This window comes from Monopterus albus, unplaced genomic scaffold (genome assembly GCF_001952655.1).
Source record: "Monopterus albus unplaced genomic scaffold, M_albus_1.0 scaffold45.1, whole genome shotgun sequence".
Lineage (NCBI taxonomy): Eukaryota > Metazoa > Chordata > Actinopteri > Synbranchiformes > Synbranchidae > Monopterus > Monopterus albus.
In genome coordinates, this window is record NW_018127925.1 from 2,190,279 (window position 1) to 2,209,040 (window position 18,762).

At 40.0% G+C, this 18,762-nt stretch overlaps 2 protein-coding genes across 2 annotated transcripts in view; one reads left to right on the forward strand and one right to left on the reverse strand.

Moving 5' to 3' along the window:
- The window catches only part of nrgnb (neurogranin (protein kinase C substrate, RC3) b), a 9,357-nt gene extending 2,526 nt beyond the window's left edge, over window positions 1-6,831 (reverse strand). Inside the window, exons 1-6 of the mRNA XM_020600132.1 lie at window positions 6,756-6,831; window positions 6,306-6,485; window positions 6,127-6,206; window positions 5,982-6,025; window positions 3,684-5,266; window positions 1,066-1,085 (exon numbers count right to left, since the gene is read on the reverse strand). Of these exons, the coding sequence (XP_020455788.1) occupies window positions 1,066-1,085; window positions 3,684-5,266; window positions 5,982-6,025; window positions 6,127-6,206; window positions 6,306-6,459 (1,881 nt within the window). The 5' untranslated portion in view covers window positions 6,460-6,485; window positions 6,756-6,831. The remainder of the gene's footprint in view (window positions 1-1,065; window positions 1,086-3,683; window positions 5,267-5,981; window positions 6,026-6,126; window positions 6,207-6,305; window positions 6,486-6,755) is intronic.
- Window positions 6,832-10,736: 3,905 nt separating this feature from the next.
- Window positions 10,737-18,762, forward strand: part of LOC109960252 (SCO-spondin) — a 49,392-nt gene continuing 41,366 nt past the window's right edge. Inside the window, exons 1-17 of the mRNA XM_020600208.1 lie at window positions 10,737-10,780; window positions 10,951-11,065; window positions 11,278-11,365; window positions 11,799-11,987; window positions 12,430-12,535; window positions 12,669-12,902; window positions 12,997-13,098; window positions 13,266-13,457; window positions 13,584-13,694; window positions 15,745-15,937; window positions 16,083-16,219; window positions 16,656-16,880; window positions 17,128-17,269; window positions 17,426-17,549; window positions 17,930-18,121; window positions 18,218-18,355; window positions 18,526-18,708. Of these exons, the coding sequence (XP_020455864.1) occupies window positions 12,791-12,902; window positions 12,997-13,098; window positions 13,266-13,457; window positions 13,584-13,694; window positions 15,745-15,937; window positions 16,083-16,219; window positions 16,656-16,880; window positions 17,128-17,269; window positions 17,426-17,549; window positions 17,930-18,121; window positions 18,218-18,355; window positions 18,526-18,708 (1,851 nt within the window). The 5' untranslated portion in view covers window positions 10,737-10,780; window positions 10,951-11,065; window positions 11,278-11,365; ... (1 more) ...; window positions 12,430-12,535; window positions 12,669-12,790. The remainder of the gene's footprint in view (window positions 10,781-10,950; window positions 11,066-11,277; window positions 11,366-11,798; window positions 11,988-12,429; window positions 12,536-12,668; window positions 12,903-12,996; window positions 13,099-13,265; window positions 13,458-13,583; window positions 13,695-15,744; window positions 15,938-16,082; window positions 16,220-16,655; window positions 16,881-17,127; window positions 17,270-17,425; window positions 17,550-17,929; window positions 18,122-18,217; window positions 18,356-18,525; window positions 18,709-18,762) is intronic.

An 18,762-nucleotide genomic window follows, 5' to 3' on the forward strand; every position in this document is an offset into this window, starting at 1 on the left:
AGCATGTAACATGATCAGTTAAGGTTGTTTTCTTTAAGAAACACTGGTGGGAGAATCTCATCCTTGACAGGTTGTGACACTATAGATAGATATAAATACATTGTCTCTTTTTTTCTTATTCTCTCTACTATTTTGTTTTATATTCTTTATTTTCCTGTTGCCTTACAAAGCACATTGAACGCCTCTGTACCGGAGTCAAATTCCTTGTGTGTTTACATACTTGGCCAATAAACCTGAGTCTGGTTCTGTTTCTATATTTTGTAAAGTTGCACACATCTCTGGCTGGAACGTGTGCTTGATGCTGAGTGGCTCTATTTTATTAAATGACATCAGTGGGGCTCCCACATTTGCTTCCGAAATTTCATGCTATCCCTTTCACCTCTCCATAATCTGTCATACCTTGCTGGCAAAAACTGTCTGAGTCAGCCTATTTTCTTATCAATGTTTTGCTGTGTTTTCAACAAAAGGTTGGGAAATGCCATGAAACTGCACACTCAGCAGACATATGGATTCTCAAAATCTACTTTTTCTGTTAGGAAACAAATGCGGTGTAAAACATTGCTGCATGTTTGAATGTCTTTAGCTAATTGTTCTGATTCAAATAAATTGGAAGTGTGGTTAAAAATGGATTTGATTCAAAATCATCTATCTGCGACCGTCAGTCAAAAGAGATGACCCAGCGAAAAGTGCTGCTGCAATCCAACACCAGCAGCTCATTCAGTGACTCAAAGTACAGCATCCGTTGTCCCAAAGGAAACGTGGGGTGGGCGGAAGACAAATTCTGGCTTGTCATAAAGTGTCAGTGGAATAGCGCCAAGGCTGTCCATAAGTTATGTAAACACCATTTCAGATTCTCTGACAAACACATATCGGCTACACCCAGTGCTTTGCTTATGGAAACAGATTGACATTTCACACAAAGGCAGCCCACAGAACGAGCCCACTGTCGTCCCACTGCCTTGGTGAAGCAGCGCATCATGTCTCCAGTGAAGCCCCTTTAGTGTAGGAGTATGACCACCCACCTGTTCAGCCAGCATTCATTAGCCTCTCTGTCTGACTGCTCACCGAGCAGCCACAATCCAGCTCTTTAACAGCAGCAGAGATACAGTTCTGCTGCACTGGATTATGCTGGCTACACACATTCTCAGGGGTCTTATCAGTTTTATCGCCTCAGGGTCCTTAAACTCAGTCTGACACAGATTGATTTGAAATATTCTCATGCAAGTTTCATGTAGCATCATCAATTTATGATGAATATAGCTTAAATGTTTTATATAACAGGGTTTTATGTGCTGAACATACAAATGTTTAACATAATTAACTCTAGTTAAAAGACAAAACACATCAGCAACACACATGGCAGTTTACAGTTTGAGGATAATCAAACCCTAGTAAATAACTAACAAACTGTATCTACCTTCCAAACTGATTAGTGGTTAAAATGTTTGTTTTTTTTAAAGTTGATCTGTAGCTTCTACTTACATTGTGACAGTCCATGTCTTACTCTCAGAGATGATTTTAGTCTTCAGGTGAGCTGACTAGTATGACTTGTATGTCTCAAGAGTCTATGTGGACAAAGCAAAGCGCTCTGTAAACGAGTCTCCGGTATAACACAGATGCCTCACTGGCTCTTACTAACAATCACTGTATGTTCAGTAACACCCGCTCACGCACACACAGAGAGAGAGAGACACATAGTCAGAGAGAGAGAGAAGAAGGGAGAGAGAGGGAGGGAGGGAGGGAAGGAAGGAAAGAGAGACCTCCTACAAACATGACAGCATGTGTTCCATCTTTTTAGTCTCATTAAGGTTGCTGACCTACTGTGTTCATATTACTGTTAGAGACCTTTAACACCCCAGATTCACCAAGCATGGCCTTCTGGCTTAAATAAAGTAAATGAAACAGACTAAGCGTGTAGGCTATTTCAAGGAGTTTTACTGAAGTGAGACAGTTTTGACTTAAGTCAAAATGACAAAAGCATTTAGTGTGGATATTATTAAACAGTGCACAAAGTGACTCCACAGAACATCACAAAAATTCACAAGTTGCAGTGTTACAATAATAAACTCCACAAATAAACACAGATGACCAACATAGAAATACTATGTAAAAGCCAGCTGGTCATAAAACAATAAATGCTGACTTTCAAATTCTACTAATAGAGTGAAAATAAAACAGTGTAAGCATCTTGGACTGTTTTACACTAGGAGGTGTTATAAATTTATTAGAGGCAGAGCGCTAACAGCCCTCTCCATCCCTGTGATCCCAGCTGGTATGGCCGCCCACACTTCTGTGCCAGCCTCACAGAGAAGACGGAGAGGGAGAGAAACAGAAAACATCCATTTATCTGAGTTAGATCTCAGACAGTAATGTGCTCCCATTGGCTTTGCAAACCATTCAAACATAATGTTAAGTTACCCTGGTGCCTAATTTGACTAAGCTGACTGGATTTATCTATCATTTCACTTTAATTTATATTCATAATCACTATGTAATTAAATGGACTATAATCAGTCCTAATGTAGTTAGTCTGCTCATATTAGCCAAAGCATTAGTGTGGCTAGCACTAACTTCTTCTGGGCACTTTTAAACAGTGAATTAAAGGCATAAAAGTTAAAAAATGAAAAAGATTAGACAGGACATTTTAGGTACTGAAGCTAGGTCACTGTTAGAAGAGATGGCCCTACTGTACTGTATATACTGTAGAGTTCTGTGGTAGCTTTGTTCAAGATGGAATAAATTCTAACACTAAGCAAGAGTACACAAAATAGCATCATTTTACTGTTTAATCAGTCAGTTAGAAAGTGCTATTAAAGGCAGATTACAGATACAGATGGTGCCTAGCAACTATCAGCATCACCATCTCCTGTTAATTCCATGACGGCACTAAGAGAGAGCAGTATGGTGAGGTGTTACCATGGTAACACTCTTAGAACCCTTTCCTCCACTCCCTCCCTGCACGTTTGAAGGCCGTTGGTCCAGACAAATCAGGCAGGGCTAACGGTGACAGCGGTAAAAGTGTTAACAGCCTAATTCACAAGACAAATGGTTCAGTTGGTCTTTTATGATGATAGATAACAAAATCAAGTTTCACTTTGTGGAGGCTGCGGTGGCTCCCTAGAGGACTGTGGATCTGGCACTAACAAAGCCATTGCATTACAGTTTTATGAGCATGCGGCAGAGTGAAGTCCTCCAACATCACCGATTATGGTGAACTTAGAGAGTGAAATTACAATGTCTAGACATTTCAGATAAGATGATTTTGATTATGACCCTCTTCATGATGTTCAAAATTTATCACAGCAACTATGTCAATTATTTTGGAGCCATTTCCAGTCACCTCCCCCTTGAGATTCCAGGGGAGAGAGTAGATCAGACTCATCCTTGAAGGTTTTATAGGCTACCTGAGACAGGAATGGGAGCACAGCAGAGTGTAGCCTGGCTCAAGACTCCCCTGTCTGAAACTGTGTGAACGTCTACCCCCAGCCTGCTAATAAAAGTTGAGGAGATGTGGGGAGTTGCTGCAGCCTCTATTATATGCAAAAAAATTAAACGTCTGGCTGCAACTGGTAAACAGTGTTTTAAGAGGAAGCATCAAACTTTACCTTGTCACTACTATTGCCTTCAATGTCCTTTTCAGACCCATGTCACTGTTCCCATCCCTGGTGCTCAGCAATTGATGCTGTCCTCTTCACTTTTCTCTTGTATTTCAGAATCAGTTGTCCCTTCTTCTACAAGTTCCTCTGCTTCCTTTAACGTGACCTCTTTTTCATCAGCTGTGTCGTCTGGGTGTGACTCTACAAGTGATCTCTGACTCTCCTTGTTCTCCTCTGGTAGATGCTGTGCACTTGCCTCAAAAGGTTCATTCTCCGTCTCCATTGCAGTAGTTGATATATTTGACTGGGTTACTTGTGATAAATGATTTGCGGCATCACCATCATTAGTTTCTTCATCTTCCTTCTTACTGTAACCTTCTGTAGGTATGCCCTCTTCATCTCCCCCAGCCGTGCTTGCTGTATCATCTTCTTTAAAGTCAGGGTCACTTGACTTAGTCTCATTTTCAGAATCCTTATTTTGCTGAAATTTGCCTTCATGCATGTTCTTGTTATCATCATTTTTGCGATCAGTTTCATCCTCTCTTTCCTCTTCATCTGCCTCGATGGTGGGCTGAAATGATGAGCTGATGTTTTCAACGCCTTCTCCTTTCTCATCATCATCATCACTATTATTTAAATTTGAGTCATTTGTGTCCATCATCTCCTTCATTATTTCAGATGCCTCATGCTGACTTTCCATTTCCTCCCCTTCAGAGTTAACTTCCTTTTCAACTCCCTCCATCTCAGATTCACCATGGTCTTGTGTGACAGATATTTTTTGGCCTGTTGCCAATGCAGTGACCTCATCTTCAAAGCTAATCTCAACCGAGGAATCATCCTCTGGTGTAGCATTACTATCTAATCCACCCTCAATATGAGCTAAACCTTCATGTGTTTCCTCAGAAGAAGCTTCAGGCTCTGTTCCTGCCAGCTTTGTTTTTACTTCCTGATCATCTGCTTCTTGATCATCACCCTCGGGGGTTTCACACTGAGACACTGATGATTCTACAAGATTTCCCCCGGGTTGGGGTTTTGAGCTTCTCTCCTCAAGGATATGTGTATCATTTTCACCACTGAACCCTTCCATTTTCACCTCCATTCCTCCAAGCTCTGTAGCGCACACATCCACATCAGCCAGTCCAGAATATGCAAAGACCCCCACCGGCTCTTTGGCGTCAACATTTTCCTCTCCTTCTGAGTCTAAAACCTCCTTATCTACTGCTGCAATCTCTTGATTATTACCTCCCTCATCTTCTGTCATTTCTAACTCCTGAGTACACACATCTACATTTGAAACCCTACTGAATGATAACTTGTCGCCGGACTCCAACTCTGACTGATGTATATCTTGGTGTTTGTCATTAGATTCCGCATCAACTTTATCAAATTTAGTTATTGTTGGCTCTTTCTTGTCATCTGACTGTACATCTGCAACTGGGAGCCTGTTGCTTGACTCCTCTTCTGGAAGCCCTTTTTCCACTGAAGTTATATCTTCCTCTGTAACATGATGCTTTTCTTCTTCTTCTTCTTCTTCTTCTTCTTCTTCTTCTTCTTCTGTGCTTTCAGTTAAATAGACCTCTTCCAGAACATTAGGTTGTATGGTGAAATAATTCGAGGCTTCTGCTGAATGACTTGATTCATCTTCTGTTTGGGACGCATATGATATTTCTCTGAAAAGCAGCAGTTAAAATGAGAGATTTAAGGTGAGTAATATTCAGAATGACAGTGAGAAAACGTAAGCAACAGAAGTGATATGAGTGATGCTTCCTCAAATCAACGCAATGTCAGAAAGCCTCTGTGACACTCATCTGGAACCTGTCACTGTCTTGCTGCTCCTGGTGGTCTCTTGTCAGTCAGTCCTGCCTTTTCTTCTCACCCTTGACACTGTAAACCTAACAGCACTTTCAATATTGAGTTGACATTCTGTGCTACATCTGGGCCTCTATTCTGCTATGTATTTTCACTTCAGGACCTCTCTGAAAAGATGAAGCATGAGACTGAACTATTCTATTCATATTGTAAAGTAGTTACTACTACTACTGTATTTGATTAACACACATTATTTTAACAAATGTATAATAATTATATTCTAGCATTTAAAAACAACATATTTCATGATGTTGGGACAATGCATCTATATCCAAACCTCAGTGCAGGTTTTTGATTGTTTTTCCTACCACAACCACATCTGCAGGAAACCTAACACAGAATGACAATGTAAACCTTTTAATAATAAATATGAAGAAAATGCATTTTTCTTTAAATATTGCATTACACTTTTGCTTCTCTTCTTTACTTGTCACTATCCTTCCCCTCATGTTCATCCTCACCATCTGCTGATGATTCTTGTGACTGTGATAGCACAAACAATAAGATGAGACTCACTTGGAAATTGTCATATCTGTTGGAGACTGGTTTTCAGAGCTGGCCTGTTGGGAGGGGAGAACAAACAATATTTAAGGTGTAACGGCAGAAAGATTTATAGGTATTTTGATAGTAGTGACATATATATTGTAGATTAATTCAGTACCCCAGTAGTCTTGAATGCATGGTTGTTGTAGAATCTATCTTCCATTTTAGCAGCCCACTCAGCAGGGTCTATGCCACCCTCTACAAGCAAACACACACACACACACACACACACAGAAAAATGACAGAATTTAATAGCAGTTGTCTGATTTTACTAGTTACACATTAAGTTACAGTTACCTTCTCTTTGTTTGAGAAGTGCTTCAAAGTACTGTGCAGCATATTTTGGGATGTCTTCAGGCTGGTCCCTTAGGACTTCTCTGACCAGGCCCTCCAGCATGGTACCAAATCCTCGCGGGACCCGCAGGTGTGTATTGGAGAAAGGCACTGACATTTTTAGGATAAGCTGTGGAGGTAATTCTGTGAAATCAGAAGTTTTTTTTCTCATTATTTAACTTTCTTCCCGATATGTAGAGTAAAAGGGGTAAAAAGCTAGCTAACAATGGAAACGTCCTACAAAATGTTAGCTAACGTTGATTTAATTAATGTATGTGGCTTACAAATAGTAGCTGTAACTATTCGGCTAATGCCACTTAACCTAAACTGCATAAATATATGTTTATTAAGAATGTGTCAAAACACACGTTTAGTTACACCAGTTACCTGGAAAGTGTTACAGTTTGTACCCACCTTTACTTTTGAACGCTATAGCTAACGAGAGTAGGCTGCTTTACTTTGTTGATAATCGTTTCCAGGCAACGCCTCCAACTACGGAGACTGACAAGGTTCAAATAGAATAAAAGTCACAAGAATGTCTTTATTTGATATAAATGCGAGTAATAAAGTGTAAACACAGCACATTAAAAACATATAATGATTAGCAACTGTACATATGAAATAGAACTACTTAATCATGGCAGAATATTGTGAACGCGTTTTACGAAGTCCAACACAAATCAGATGTGCGTTTTTCTCTTCGCTGTCCTCTTCCAGTAGCACCTCGCTCAAGCATATGTGATGACAGCATACTCAGAGTTGGTGCTCATCTTGCGGCTGATTTCTCTTGGCAGGGGGACATGCAGTCTGTCAGCTGAACGTGAGGCCTGCAGGTGACACCTTGATTCATCTCCCCACCTCTGGAAACAGGCAGAAATACATACACACATGCATAAAAACACTTTGGAGACCAGCTCCTATCACCCTTTAATCCAAAAGGTAAAATGGTTTTATTTGAAGGTAACAAACCGTTTGTTTTGCTCCAAAGACGTTTACATCTACCTATTAACCTTGCAATATGCAAATATGCATTCACCAATGAAATAAACTCATTTGTTTAAAAAGTTAAATGACAGGCTATATCCACTCAGCGTCCAGGTAACTAAACTAAACAAAGTATATTTTAATACATTTGCAAGAAATCCTCCCTTCATGAAGGGTATGTTCAGTTTTTAATGAAACAACTTTATAGAGATGTTCATCCAACTGTAACAGCTTACACATGAATTGCATTGCAAGTGTTTCTAAAATTTATTGCACCCTAGTTTATATAAATACAAAAAAAAAAAAAAAAAAAACACTGAATGACTGACTGAATGCCAGGGCTCCCTTTGAAAAAGAGTTTTATACCTCAACAGGACTTATCCCGGGAAAACAAAGGTTAAATAAAATTAAATACTTTTGGAATGTGTACAAACTGTATGAACAACTTAAGCAGTGTTAGCATTATGGGCTGACTCCACAAGCTTCTTGTTTGGCTGATGTTGTCATAGCTTCTAAGCCTTGAGCTACTTTAAAGCATAGCCAAATAACTACTTATTCAGTACTCAATTGCACCACCTTGTACACCAACAGTAACCTTTAAGTTATCATTGTAATACACTGTAGGCAGCTTATCGGCTTTAGATTCATGTACGTGATCTGTGGTTGCGAAGAGTTGCTCATAGAACAGAGGAGACTAAGCTGTGGGCTTCAGCAAGATAAAAGTGACACATGTTGACTCCTAAAGTCTCACCCCTCACCTCTTTTTGATCTCCAGGAGTCAAGTAGCCAGCCTGACTGAGCTCTGGTGAACTGGCTCCTCGAACAGTGATCATTATGTCAGCATATGGAACTTCAGTGTCACTTTCATTATCTGGGTAAAAGGAATGCTTTAATTATCAGTAACTGTAAGTCACTGAGTCTTTGTCCTTACAAAAATAAATGAGCAGTGTTACCAGAGAGATGATCTTACCTGGTGCAGGAATCGTCAAAGTTACTCTTTCACTTGGTGTGGACAGAGACCCTGGGGAATATGCCAAGTATGAATGGTATGTAGAGGCTAAAAATCTTGTTTTTTGTTTTTGTTTTTGATATTTTAAACAGTTTACCTTTCACTGGGGAGAAGACAGCATGGGACTGTAGTGGTGGAGAGCTAAAATGGTAATGGATAAAGAAATGAAATAATAAATAAAATTGTACAACCATAGAGTTTTAATGGTTTTGAACACATATTTATGTAAAGAGTCAATTTTAAATTGCACTCACTCAGAACTTGACTCGGTGGGTTCCCCTGGAATATGTGATATTATTAGTACAGTATCTGGACATTAGAAATTATTACCTTTTTACAATTAGTTTATGTTCCTTGGGTAATATTTTGTAATCACCTTTACCGTTCCAGCTCTGTCTGTTCCGATTCAGACAGAGGTAAGCGGCTAGTGCTGCAAGCACCATGGCCACAGCAACAGTAACTGTTGCTAAAACCTTAATTCCAGTAAATTCTCCTGTTAACATAGAACAAGTAGTATTAACTTGGATTGTGTTGGTTTGAAAGGGCAACTTTCATGTTTTAGTTCCACATATACTGTAGATGTTCATAACTATATAAAATACAGTCAAACATTATCTATGTGAATACATTTATTATTTTGCACAGTCTCAAAGTGTCATCTCACCTCCACTTGAATCTTTTGGCTCAGCAGGATGAGATGCTGAGAAGTGCAGAACATAGTATAAACAAATAATAGTAATAGTAGTTACAGATATTTTGTGTCAGACATCTTCTTTGAACATACAAGGTCCTCACCATTTTTATTTTCAGTCTTTGGGGTAACTGTCCAGTTTGGAGCACTTGTCTGAGCTGTAAACAAACAAAAGGAGACGCATTGAAATATACTTTTGGCACGGTAACATTTGTTTACTTGTTGCTTTCTTAAAGAACTGCCATCTTATATTGATTTTCACATAATAACGTTAATCTACCTTGAAGTTGCAGTAAAATCCTACTCTCTGTTTTTTGTGGAAGTTGAGGATCCTCTGTATGTTCTGTGTAACAAGTATAGTTCTTGAGATCTTCATTTGATATGTTTAACAGATGAAGAGACGTTGTGCAAAGGCTGCTTGTGCTCTGTATCCCAAGACAGCCAGAGTTGTCTGAGGATTTACTCCAGCAGCCACGAACAAATCCAGCGGAGCAATTGTAGCTGCAGTTTAATGTCAAAGAGTCCCCTAGCACTACCATCACGACATCAGTGTGTACCTTCATAGAGAAACAGTTCACCAAATCTGCAACAAGAGGACATTTTATTTCTTTTACTTAGGAAAAATACATAGTATTTCAACAAATACAGGGCACAATTTTTAAAAGATGAGTGCATTACTGAATATATGCACCTGTATACAAAAGCATACATTTAATTACCTTTTGTCACCCAAAAAATGAGCAGTGTAAAGTTGATTGAAATCATCATTGCCGCTTCTAGTTTTTCTGGCTCCTGCTGCCTCACCAATATCCAATAGCTTGTGCTTTTGTACTTTGGTGGTGGCTGCACCTGCAGAACAATGCTGGAGTGCCCACACACATGCGCCAGCCCTTGGGTTAGGGTGCAGGAAGTGGTGTACAACAAGATTTAGAGCTGTGTAAAAATAATTCTCAACTTTCCATTGACTGCACCTGACTTCCTGCAAAGTACATTTCTGTTGTAAAGCGCAAAAACATATCTAAAATTTAACGAAACGCCAGCGGTACACTACTATGTTTAAATAAACAAAAATTTCCATATGCATTAATACTCCAAACCATATGTTTTACACCTGGCTTGAAAAAAATGCACGATAATGTGGTTTACACATATATCTGCAGATGCGCCACTGCAACTTGCTCTTTACTCAAACAGAAGATGTGTCAGTCATTCATTTCCCACTTTAATTTAATGATGTATTTTTAAATCCTCACTCTTTCAAGACTAAAAGGGCCTTTTGTGATAAAAAATTCAACATGAATCAAATTTTACTGAGTACAGAAATCTGATTTTAAACATCTCTCATATTTTATTCTTGTTATAGCTTTTGAATGAATTATACAAGTTGTAGAACTATTTGAACTGTACCACTAACAGGGACAATATGGGGATCAGCTTTAGCACATACCCATTCATTATTAAAGTGGAAAGTTACAGAACATCACTGCACTCCATTATCAGCTACAGCAGTTACCTGGGAATCTTATTTCATGCTCATATTTCACTTTTAGTGACCAAGGTCCTCTCACTTTCATGCTTTCAACAGTCAGTCGTGTACTGTAGGTTAAGACCAGACAGATAAATATACTAATAGCTGAGACAGTCTGGACTTTAATAGAGATGTAGTGATAATGTGCTCATGGAAAATAATGAATCTGTTCTGTTTTGCAGTTTTGTGGATATTTCTTCTGCTGTTACAATCTGGAATCACCTTAGGTAAGAGCAATGACCATTAAAGGTTCATAGTATTATTTTGTAAACTGTACTGTATATTTAACAAATTACACAAATCTAAGAAGAGACAAAGCCATTTTGAGTAGCGGGGCAAACATATTGACTAATGACACACTTCTGCATCCTTCCTGACATTAATTTTTTTATGTAAGAAACATCTGAAGAGATTGTGGACCTATCCTTTAGCAACGACACAACCCTTTATCCATGTGCAGAAGGAGAATACTTCTCCCACCGGCTGTGTTTAGAGTGTCCTGCTGGTCATTTGTAAGTCATCAACCGTCGTTAAAATTACTGGCCTGTATCCTTTTATTATGTGCACCACGGCGATATGTTAGTATTAAAAGAGGCATTGTTTTGCTCCATTGAGGAATAACATAAGAATTTAAAGTAAGATAAAAAAGAAACGAAATATGTTTAATCACTACAGACATGTAACTATAATATGAAGAATTAATTAATACATTCCTGTGATGTAGTTGTCCTGGAAATGTATCTGCACCTCATAGATGTCCAGCAGGAACATTCAACTTCTACACAGGAAAACGTAGTATCGGTGATTGCAAGGTAATAAACTACAGTAAAAATATACATAATCATATTACTTACTGTCTTCTCTCATGCCCCAATTTTGAAAGCTAAATAAATAGGATATTTCATTTGTCTAGCTAACAATGAATCTGATTCACAGACCTTTTTAACGGCAGACATTTTGAATTGTCATAGCATTAACAAGGACATTGCTCCAGCAATTATTGCAATGCAGTGCAGCCATTAATAATTACTTACGCCTGTGTTTTGACAAGTCAAAATGTCATTCATAGTTTGACTTCACGTTTTTCCCCTTCCTTATGTATATCTACACCTAAAAAACCTACCTGTGCTGTACGACGTCATTATTGACTTCATTTTCATATGTTAAAAACCTACCTGTGCTGTACGACAGGTAGTGTCGTTGTCATTAAACTGTCATTATTGACTTCATTTTCATATGTTGCAGCCTTGCTTTCCAGGTCTGATCAGTTCAGAGGACAGAGTGGACTGTAGGCTGTGTCCTGAAGGTTTCTCATGCGATCCAGCCATCGGCACCCTCTTTTTATGCCCCCCAGGACAACATTCTCCTGAAGGGATTTTACATTGTCTGGCCTGCCCTGTAGACTCTGTCTGTACCTTTGGATTCCCTTTTAAGGTAAACATTACAGCAGACAATTTCAATTCCAAATCAAGTCAAGTCAGTTTTTATTTGTATAGCCCAATATCACACTTGCAGATTTGCCTCAAGGAGCTTTATAATGTGTCCAACATACGACACCCTTTGTCCTTAGACCCTCAAAGTGGATCAGGAAGAACTCCCTCAAAAAAAACCATTTAATGGAAAAACAGCAAGAAACCACAGGAAGAGTATTTTCAAGTCAGACAGACATGCACTGAAATAAATCAGCATAATATATTTACAGTATGGAAAATCCGAATGATAAAAACTGTATCACATATAAAAAACATCGTCCAAGAAATCTTGTGTCTGAGAAAGTCTAACTTCTAGTTTGTCGATATAAATGTTTGATGAAGTACTGTATGTCCAAAAATTAACCCACAGCTTGCTTCTTTATTCTCTTCCATGTCCCTCATAGTGTGGACCTGGCAAGGAGCCCAGTGTAGATCACACTGTGTGTAGTGACTGTCCCCCGGGTTTCTATTCCACTGTGTGTACTGTCCGGTGTCTGCAGTGTCCAGCAGGTAGTGCGGTAATAAAAGGCTACAAACATCTACAACATCTAATCTGCTCCCATCCAGTTTTTGATATATGAGTGGATGTAAAATGAATCACTTAATTTGCCATTAAAATGTAAAATGTGTCTGCCTGCCATAGGGAGTTACTGTCCAGGGAGTGGGCTACCACAGCCTCTTCCCTGTCCTCCTGGGTGGTCTTCCACACCCGGACAGACTTACTGCCGTAGCTGCAATGACACTTCCTTACTGTGTGCGGGAGCTATGCCCCCCCGCTGGAGCCAGCCAGCTCACAGATCTAGTCAACCCATCACCTGCCAACCAGGAACGTACAAAGACACAAGGGAAGATGTAGTTTGTACTGTCTGTCCAATAGGTTCGTGTTTATTGTGGCATACTGCCATTTACATTACACTTTCCTTTTAGATAAAGCTTAATATTCATTTGTGCATGTTTTTTATTCAACACAGGTCATTACTGTGTAGGAGATGTAGCTGTACCTTGTCCTGCAGGGACTTATGGACCTAAAGAAGGTCTGCAGAGGCTGAGAGACTGCACAGTCTGTCCTGCAGGTACAGTGGCACACCTTCAGTTGTGATACTCACAGTATCACATCTAAAGGAGGTTACAGTTACATTTATAGCTTGCATGAACAGTTTCTCAAACTTAATAGGCCGGTTTTACTTATCTAATTGTTTTGCATGTCTTTGCCACCGAATCTATAAATATTTTTCTCTAGGGTTTTACTGTCTGGAAGGCAGCTCACAGAGACCCACCTCCCAGTTCCTGTGCCCACAGGGCTATTACTGTGAAGAAGGCACTGCCACCCCTCATGGGTCACCTTGCCCTGCTGGTACAGCGGGGGAACAACTGGGTCAAACAAGTAGAGCAGCCTGTAAGAGATGTAGAGAAGGACGCTTCTGTCCTGCAGGTAAATCTTAGCACTCACGTACAGACTTCAATGGAAACAAGTACGGAAAAACTAAAAAGATGTGTCACTGTTAAACGACTACTGTCATGTTTGACAGGGGGGTTTTGTATGTTGTGTGTGCGACAGGCTCGTCGAGTCCTGGCTTGCCCTGTGCTCGGGGGAGATACTGCCCTGGGGGCACATTGGAAGAGGTTATATGTCCTCAAGGCACCTTCACCCCTCATCAAGGGGCAATAAGTGAGATTATTACTGTTTTATACTCCTCACTCATTAAGTAATATTTCATACTCACAGTCAGTGATTTTCCATTTGTAAGTTATTTATAAGTGAAAGTGATTATTTGGGAGCAGCTTTAGTCCTTCAAAAGCTCAGATGAAACGAACATGATGCTTTGCCAGTCTATCACAGCAAACCTCGGTGATTATATAAAATTCTAGGTGTTGCTTAGGCCCCATGATGAACCAGAATATATGGGTGAGAAATTGCACCAGATGGATGCCAAGAGGGCAAAGAGAGAGAGAGTGTCTAATTTAGGAATATGTAACAACCATCAGTAGCAAGCTGGAGTTGTGAGTCCGCTGTAGAAAAAATGAGTGATGGCTGTGAAGACAAACCTAGCTACATGAGCAGTGAGTATAGAATAGGAGCAGTTCACAAATCCCTAGCTGATACAGTGCCTTGCGAAAGTTTTCGGCCCCCTTGAACTTTGAGACCTTTTGCCACATTTCAGGCTTCAAACATAAAGATATAAAACTGTAATTTTTTGTGAAGAATCAACAACAAGTGGGACACAATCATGAAGTGGAACGAAATTTATTGGATATTTCAAACTTTTTTAACAAATAAAAAACTGAAAAATTGGGCATGCAAAATTATTCAGCCCCCTTAAGTTAATACTTTGTAGCGGCCAACACAAACTAGACTTTTTCAGTAATTTGTTGCTTTGCTTTCCTTCATCAAAAGGACCTAAACAATTGTTAACCTCAGCTCGAAAATGATTTTCAGAACTCAAAGATCTCCGGTACAGCCTAACACTAAACAATTCCTCATGATCTGCCTCTGCAGGGGTACTAATGCCATCGGAGCCACACTGTATAAAACAAATACATGAAACGATCGATTTAATTCATGTAGACTGATGAATGCACTTTTGACTGTTTTGGCATTTTGTGATGTGACTTTGTGGTGTTGGGTGCCTTTAATCCTTGTGTATTTCATCTCACTCCAACAGTGTGTGAATACATTTTATATACTTCTGTTTGCAGGAGTGTGTGTGTGTGACAGACAAATAACATATGTACAATAGGTCAGAACAAAACTATCTGCCCAGTTAATGTAATTGTAATATGATCGTTAAATTGGCTCATGGATAGATGTTAAAACGAACCACCCTGTTGTTTATCTGTATTCAATGGCCCGTGAGTCAAAATTCACACCTAAAGTCATTCAAATGAATCATCATTAGCGTGGAAGGAAAATACTTAAACAAGTCTCACTCATCCACTAACATGAATTAGCGAATTGCGTGTTTGCTTAACTGCAACTAACAAAACGAGGATGTAGGTAAATATTGAAATTCCCTTCGATTGGTGGCCAGTCTGTAAAGCACCGGGTGAGCAGGCGCTCCCTATTGATGAGCTTCAGCTAATCCATCGCATTTCCCTGTAAATAGCTTTCTGCATGAGAAAGAGACCCCCCCCCCCCCCCCCAGACTCATTTGGAGCAGCATAGAAACACATACAGTACACACATGGATCACTGTGTAGAGCTATGGGCAGCTTCTGCACAACTTCTATAATTAATTAAAGTCCCACTCCAGAAACATTTTCATTTTTATATTTGTATATAAAAATACTTTACTATAAACAATATGCAGTCTAACACAGCTTTTCCTCAAAAAAATTTCAGTGGGCCTCTGTAATAGGAATGAACATTGCCCCTCATTGTGCATTCCAGGATCTATGAATGTTGCCGTCATCCCTTATGTGGATTTGAATAATTTTGCACGCCCAATTTTTCAGTTTTTTATTTGTTAAAAAAGTTTGAAATATCCAATAAATTTCGTTCCACTTCATGATTGTGTCCCACTTGTTGTTGATTCTTCACAAAAAATTACAGTTTTATATCTTTATGTTTGAAGCCTGAAATGTGGCAAAAGGTCACAAAGTTCAAGGGGGCCGAATACTTTCGCAAGGCACTGTACCTTTGAACCTAGCAAAGAGCCTAACAAAGTAAGCCTAAATTAATCTTAGCATGGCAACAACATGTATGTAACTCTTTTCTAAAGGTATGAAGGACTGTCTCAAATGCCCGCCTGGTTTCTACTGTCCTGAGGGGTCAAGCGACCCTGTGCCTTGTCCACCAGGATCTTTCAACCCTTTAGAAGGTCAGGATGAGTTGGCTGATTGCAGAGAGTGCTATGCAGGGAAAGCATGCACACAGGTGGCTCTGAGGGCTCCTGATGTTGACTGCATGCAAGGGTAAATATAATCTCTGCAGGCTTCACAAACTGTTTTCTGTCTAGGATCCTCTAGTGAGACTGTCACTATTTTCTCTAGTTTTCAGTAATCCTGCCTTGGCATTGATTTTTCTGTGAGTTTGATCACTCTGCCTGAATCCTGATAGGTTTGTGTGTCCTCCTGGTTCATCTAAACCCAATGCCCCAACCAGTGCTTGCCCACCGGGAACACTGAGCAATCGCACTAACCTCACTGACCGCTCACAGTGCCAGCCATGCCCAGCACGATACGCTTGTCTTCGAGGTGCTGTTTATCTTTTACACAGACACATGTTCAGCTGGCCTTTAAAAACACTGGTTTATAATTCATTTCTATAGTATCATGTACCTGTGCCAAAGTGAGCTGAGTGATATCATATCAATATAACACAGGATGAATTATGGTTATATACATTTCTGACTTTACTTGACAGCTCCAGATACATGAAATTAACAATGATTGGCAGTACCAAATTAATCACTGTGTTCACATTTGTAGTCACTGTGTATAAATGTGTTTTAAAAACCATAACAATAATTTCCAAAGTTTTGTCAAGTCACTGAGGTATTAAATCATAAATACTGTGATATTTGATTGCATCACTACCACCTAGACTCACTTTATTTTAATAAAATCCACATTCTGCAGCTTGTGTGCAAATTTTCTAGCATTGAGGCCTGTATTGTTTATGATTTTTCAGGAACTGGTGGGATCCAGAGACCACCACTCTCCTGCTTTGCAGGACATTATTGTCCTCCTGGAACTATGTTTCCCACCCAGTACAAGTGTCCTATGGGGACATGGAGTGGTCAGAGTGGATTGGAAGCTGAAAGTGAGTGTCAGCCATGCCCAGAGGGCTGGTACTGTTTGGCCGGTTCTGGAGCTCCATCTGGTCGATGCAGCTCTGGGCATTACTGTCCTGAAGGTACACATCAGTGTGACATAAGTGGCGATAAATTAAATGAATACATTGCTTTACTTCTGTAGCCACTGTAAGAACATCTATCTCACAAGAGTATCTTTGAAGTAATTAAATGTTTTGCTTTGCTAAGTGTTAAATTGCAGATTTTCATACCTAATTTAATTCATAAAATAAGATTTGGTTTCTCTTGTAGAGCTGTAATCACGAGTCATTTACGTGGATATAACTATGCTGATGTTGATGTCACCAGGGACTGCATATGGCACCCAGTTTCCTTGCCCTGCAGGAACTTACAGCTTTCAAATGGGCAACAGACACAGAGAAGACTGCCTGATTTGTCCTGAGGGCTCATTCTGTCAACAGGGCACCTCCAAACCTTCCCCCTGCCCACCGTAAGTAGTTAATTATGTGTTGAATATGAAGATAAAGAATTTATGATGAGGACGACGACAATATGGAAAGAATTTGCTGTGATTAGGTAAGATGAAGGACTAAGCTGGTTTAATGATTATGATTTGTTATTTCCACTCCGTCTCGTCTTTCTTCAGCTCCACATTTCGTCATCTGAAAGGAGGTCGGAAGCTGGAGGACTGCTCTGCTTGCCCTGCTGGCTATTTTTGTCCCCACTCAGCCACTGCCACCCCCAGAGTGTGTGGAGCTGGCAGCTACTCTGTAAGGTCCCATCTATGACAATATGACTGGTCAAATGACAGGACCAGTGGAAACCAGCGCTGGCATTTCAGTCTTGTCACTCCAGGAACCGTTGTCTTATTTTTAGATTAGCATTTTCTGCCCACAGTGACATTGTCTTACATTACTCACCATGTATGTAAATGTTTAAATGTCAGTAAGAAAAGCATTTAAACTTAAAATTTATTACAGTTTATCATTCACTCTCAGCACTGAAGCATTATCAGTGTTATTCTAGCATCTTCCAAATGACAGTAAACAATCTCCCTTATGTTTTCAGTCTGTCTTTTGCCGTGTCCCTCCCCCGTACTAGTTGATATCTTTAACTCTCTGAATCTTCCTTGATGTTCTCTTGTGTGTAGGACGAAGGCTCTGCGGAGTGTTCTCCATGTTTGCAGGGCCACTACTGCAGTAATGAGACCACTAGTGAAGAAGCCATGTTAAACGTTATGGTGTGCCCCCCAGGCTTTCTCTGCTCTCAGGGTTTGGCCAGAGAGCCCCAGCGCTCTGCCACAATGTGTCCTCGAGGCTTCTACTGCCCAGGAGGAGCCATTGTGAGTCAGAGAACGACATACACTGTACAGCTAAAGAAGATTTTAGTTTGCTTTTTAAGTTTTCATTAAACTACCTACAAATTATTTCCCTCATAGGATCCAAACCCCATTCCTTGCCCCAGTGGTACCTACAGTGATTTTCCAGGTCTCCGTGACATGAGTGAGTGTGTCCAGTGTCCTGAGGGGAAGTACTGTTACTCTGAACAGCCTCAAGAGCGACCTATCACCAGGCCTGTAAGATCACAAATAAAATATTGACATTGAGCAATTATTTTGCACGTCTTCACCAGACTCATTTTCAGTGTAGTAGCATTAAATAGTCACATACATAGTTATACAATTGTACTGAACATTGTACTTACAAAGTACATGACAGGATTATCTTGAATGCTGTAATGTTTCAGACAGGAGTGTGTCCTGATGGACACTACTGTCCACTAGGGACTGGCTACCCATACACCCACCCCTGCCAAACTGGCCATTACAGGAACAACACACTTGGCCACAGTGGAGAGCAGTGTGTTTTATGTTCACTCAGGTACTACTGTGGCAGCCCAGGAACAGCCATGCCCTTAGTCTGCCCTCAGGTACTGTGAAGATACAGTAATTAAAAAAAGTATTATCTCATGAGTGAGACAGTG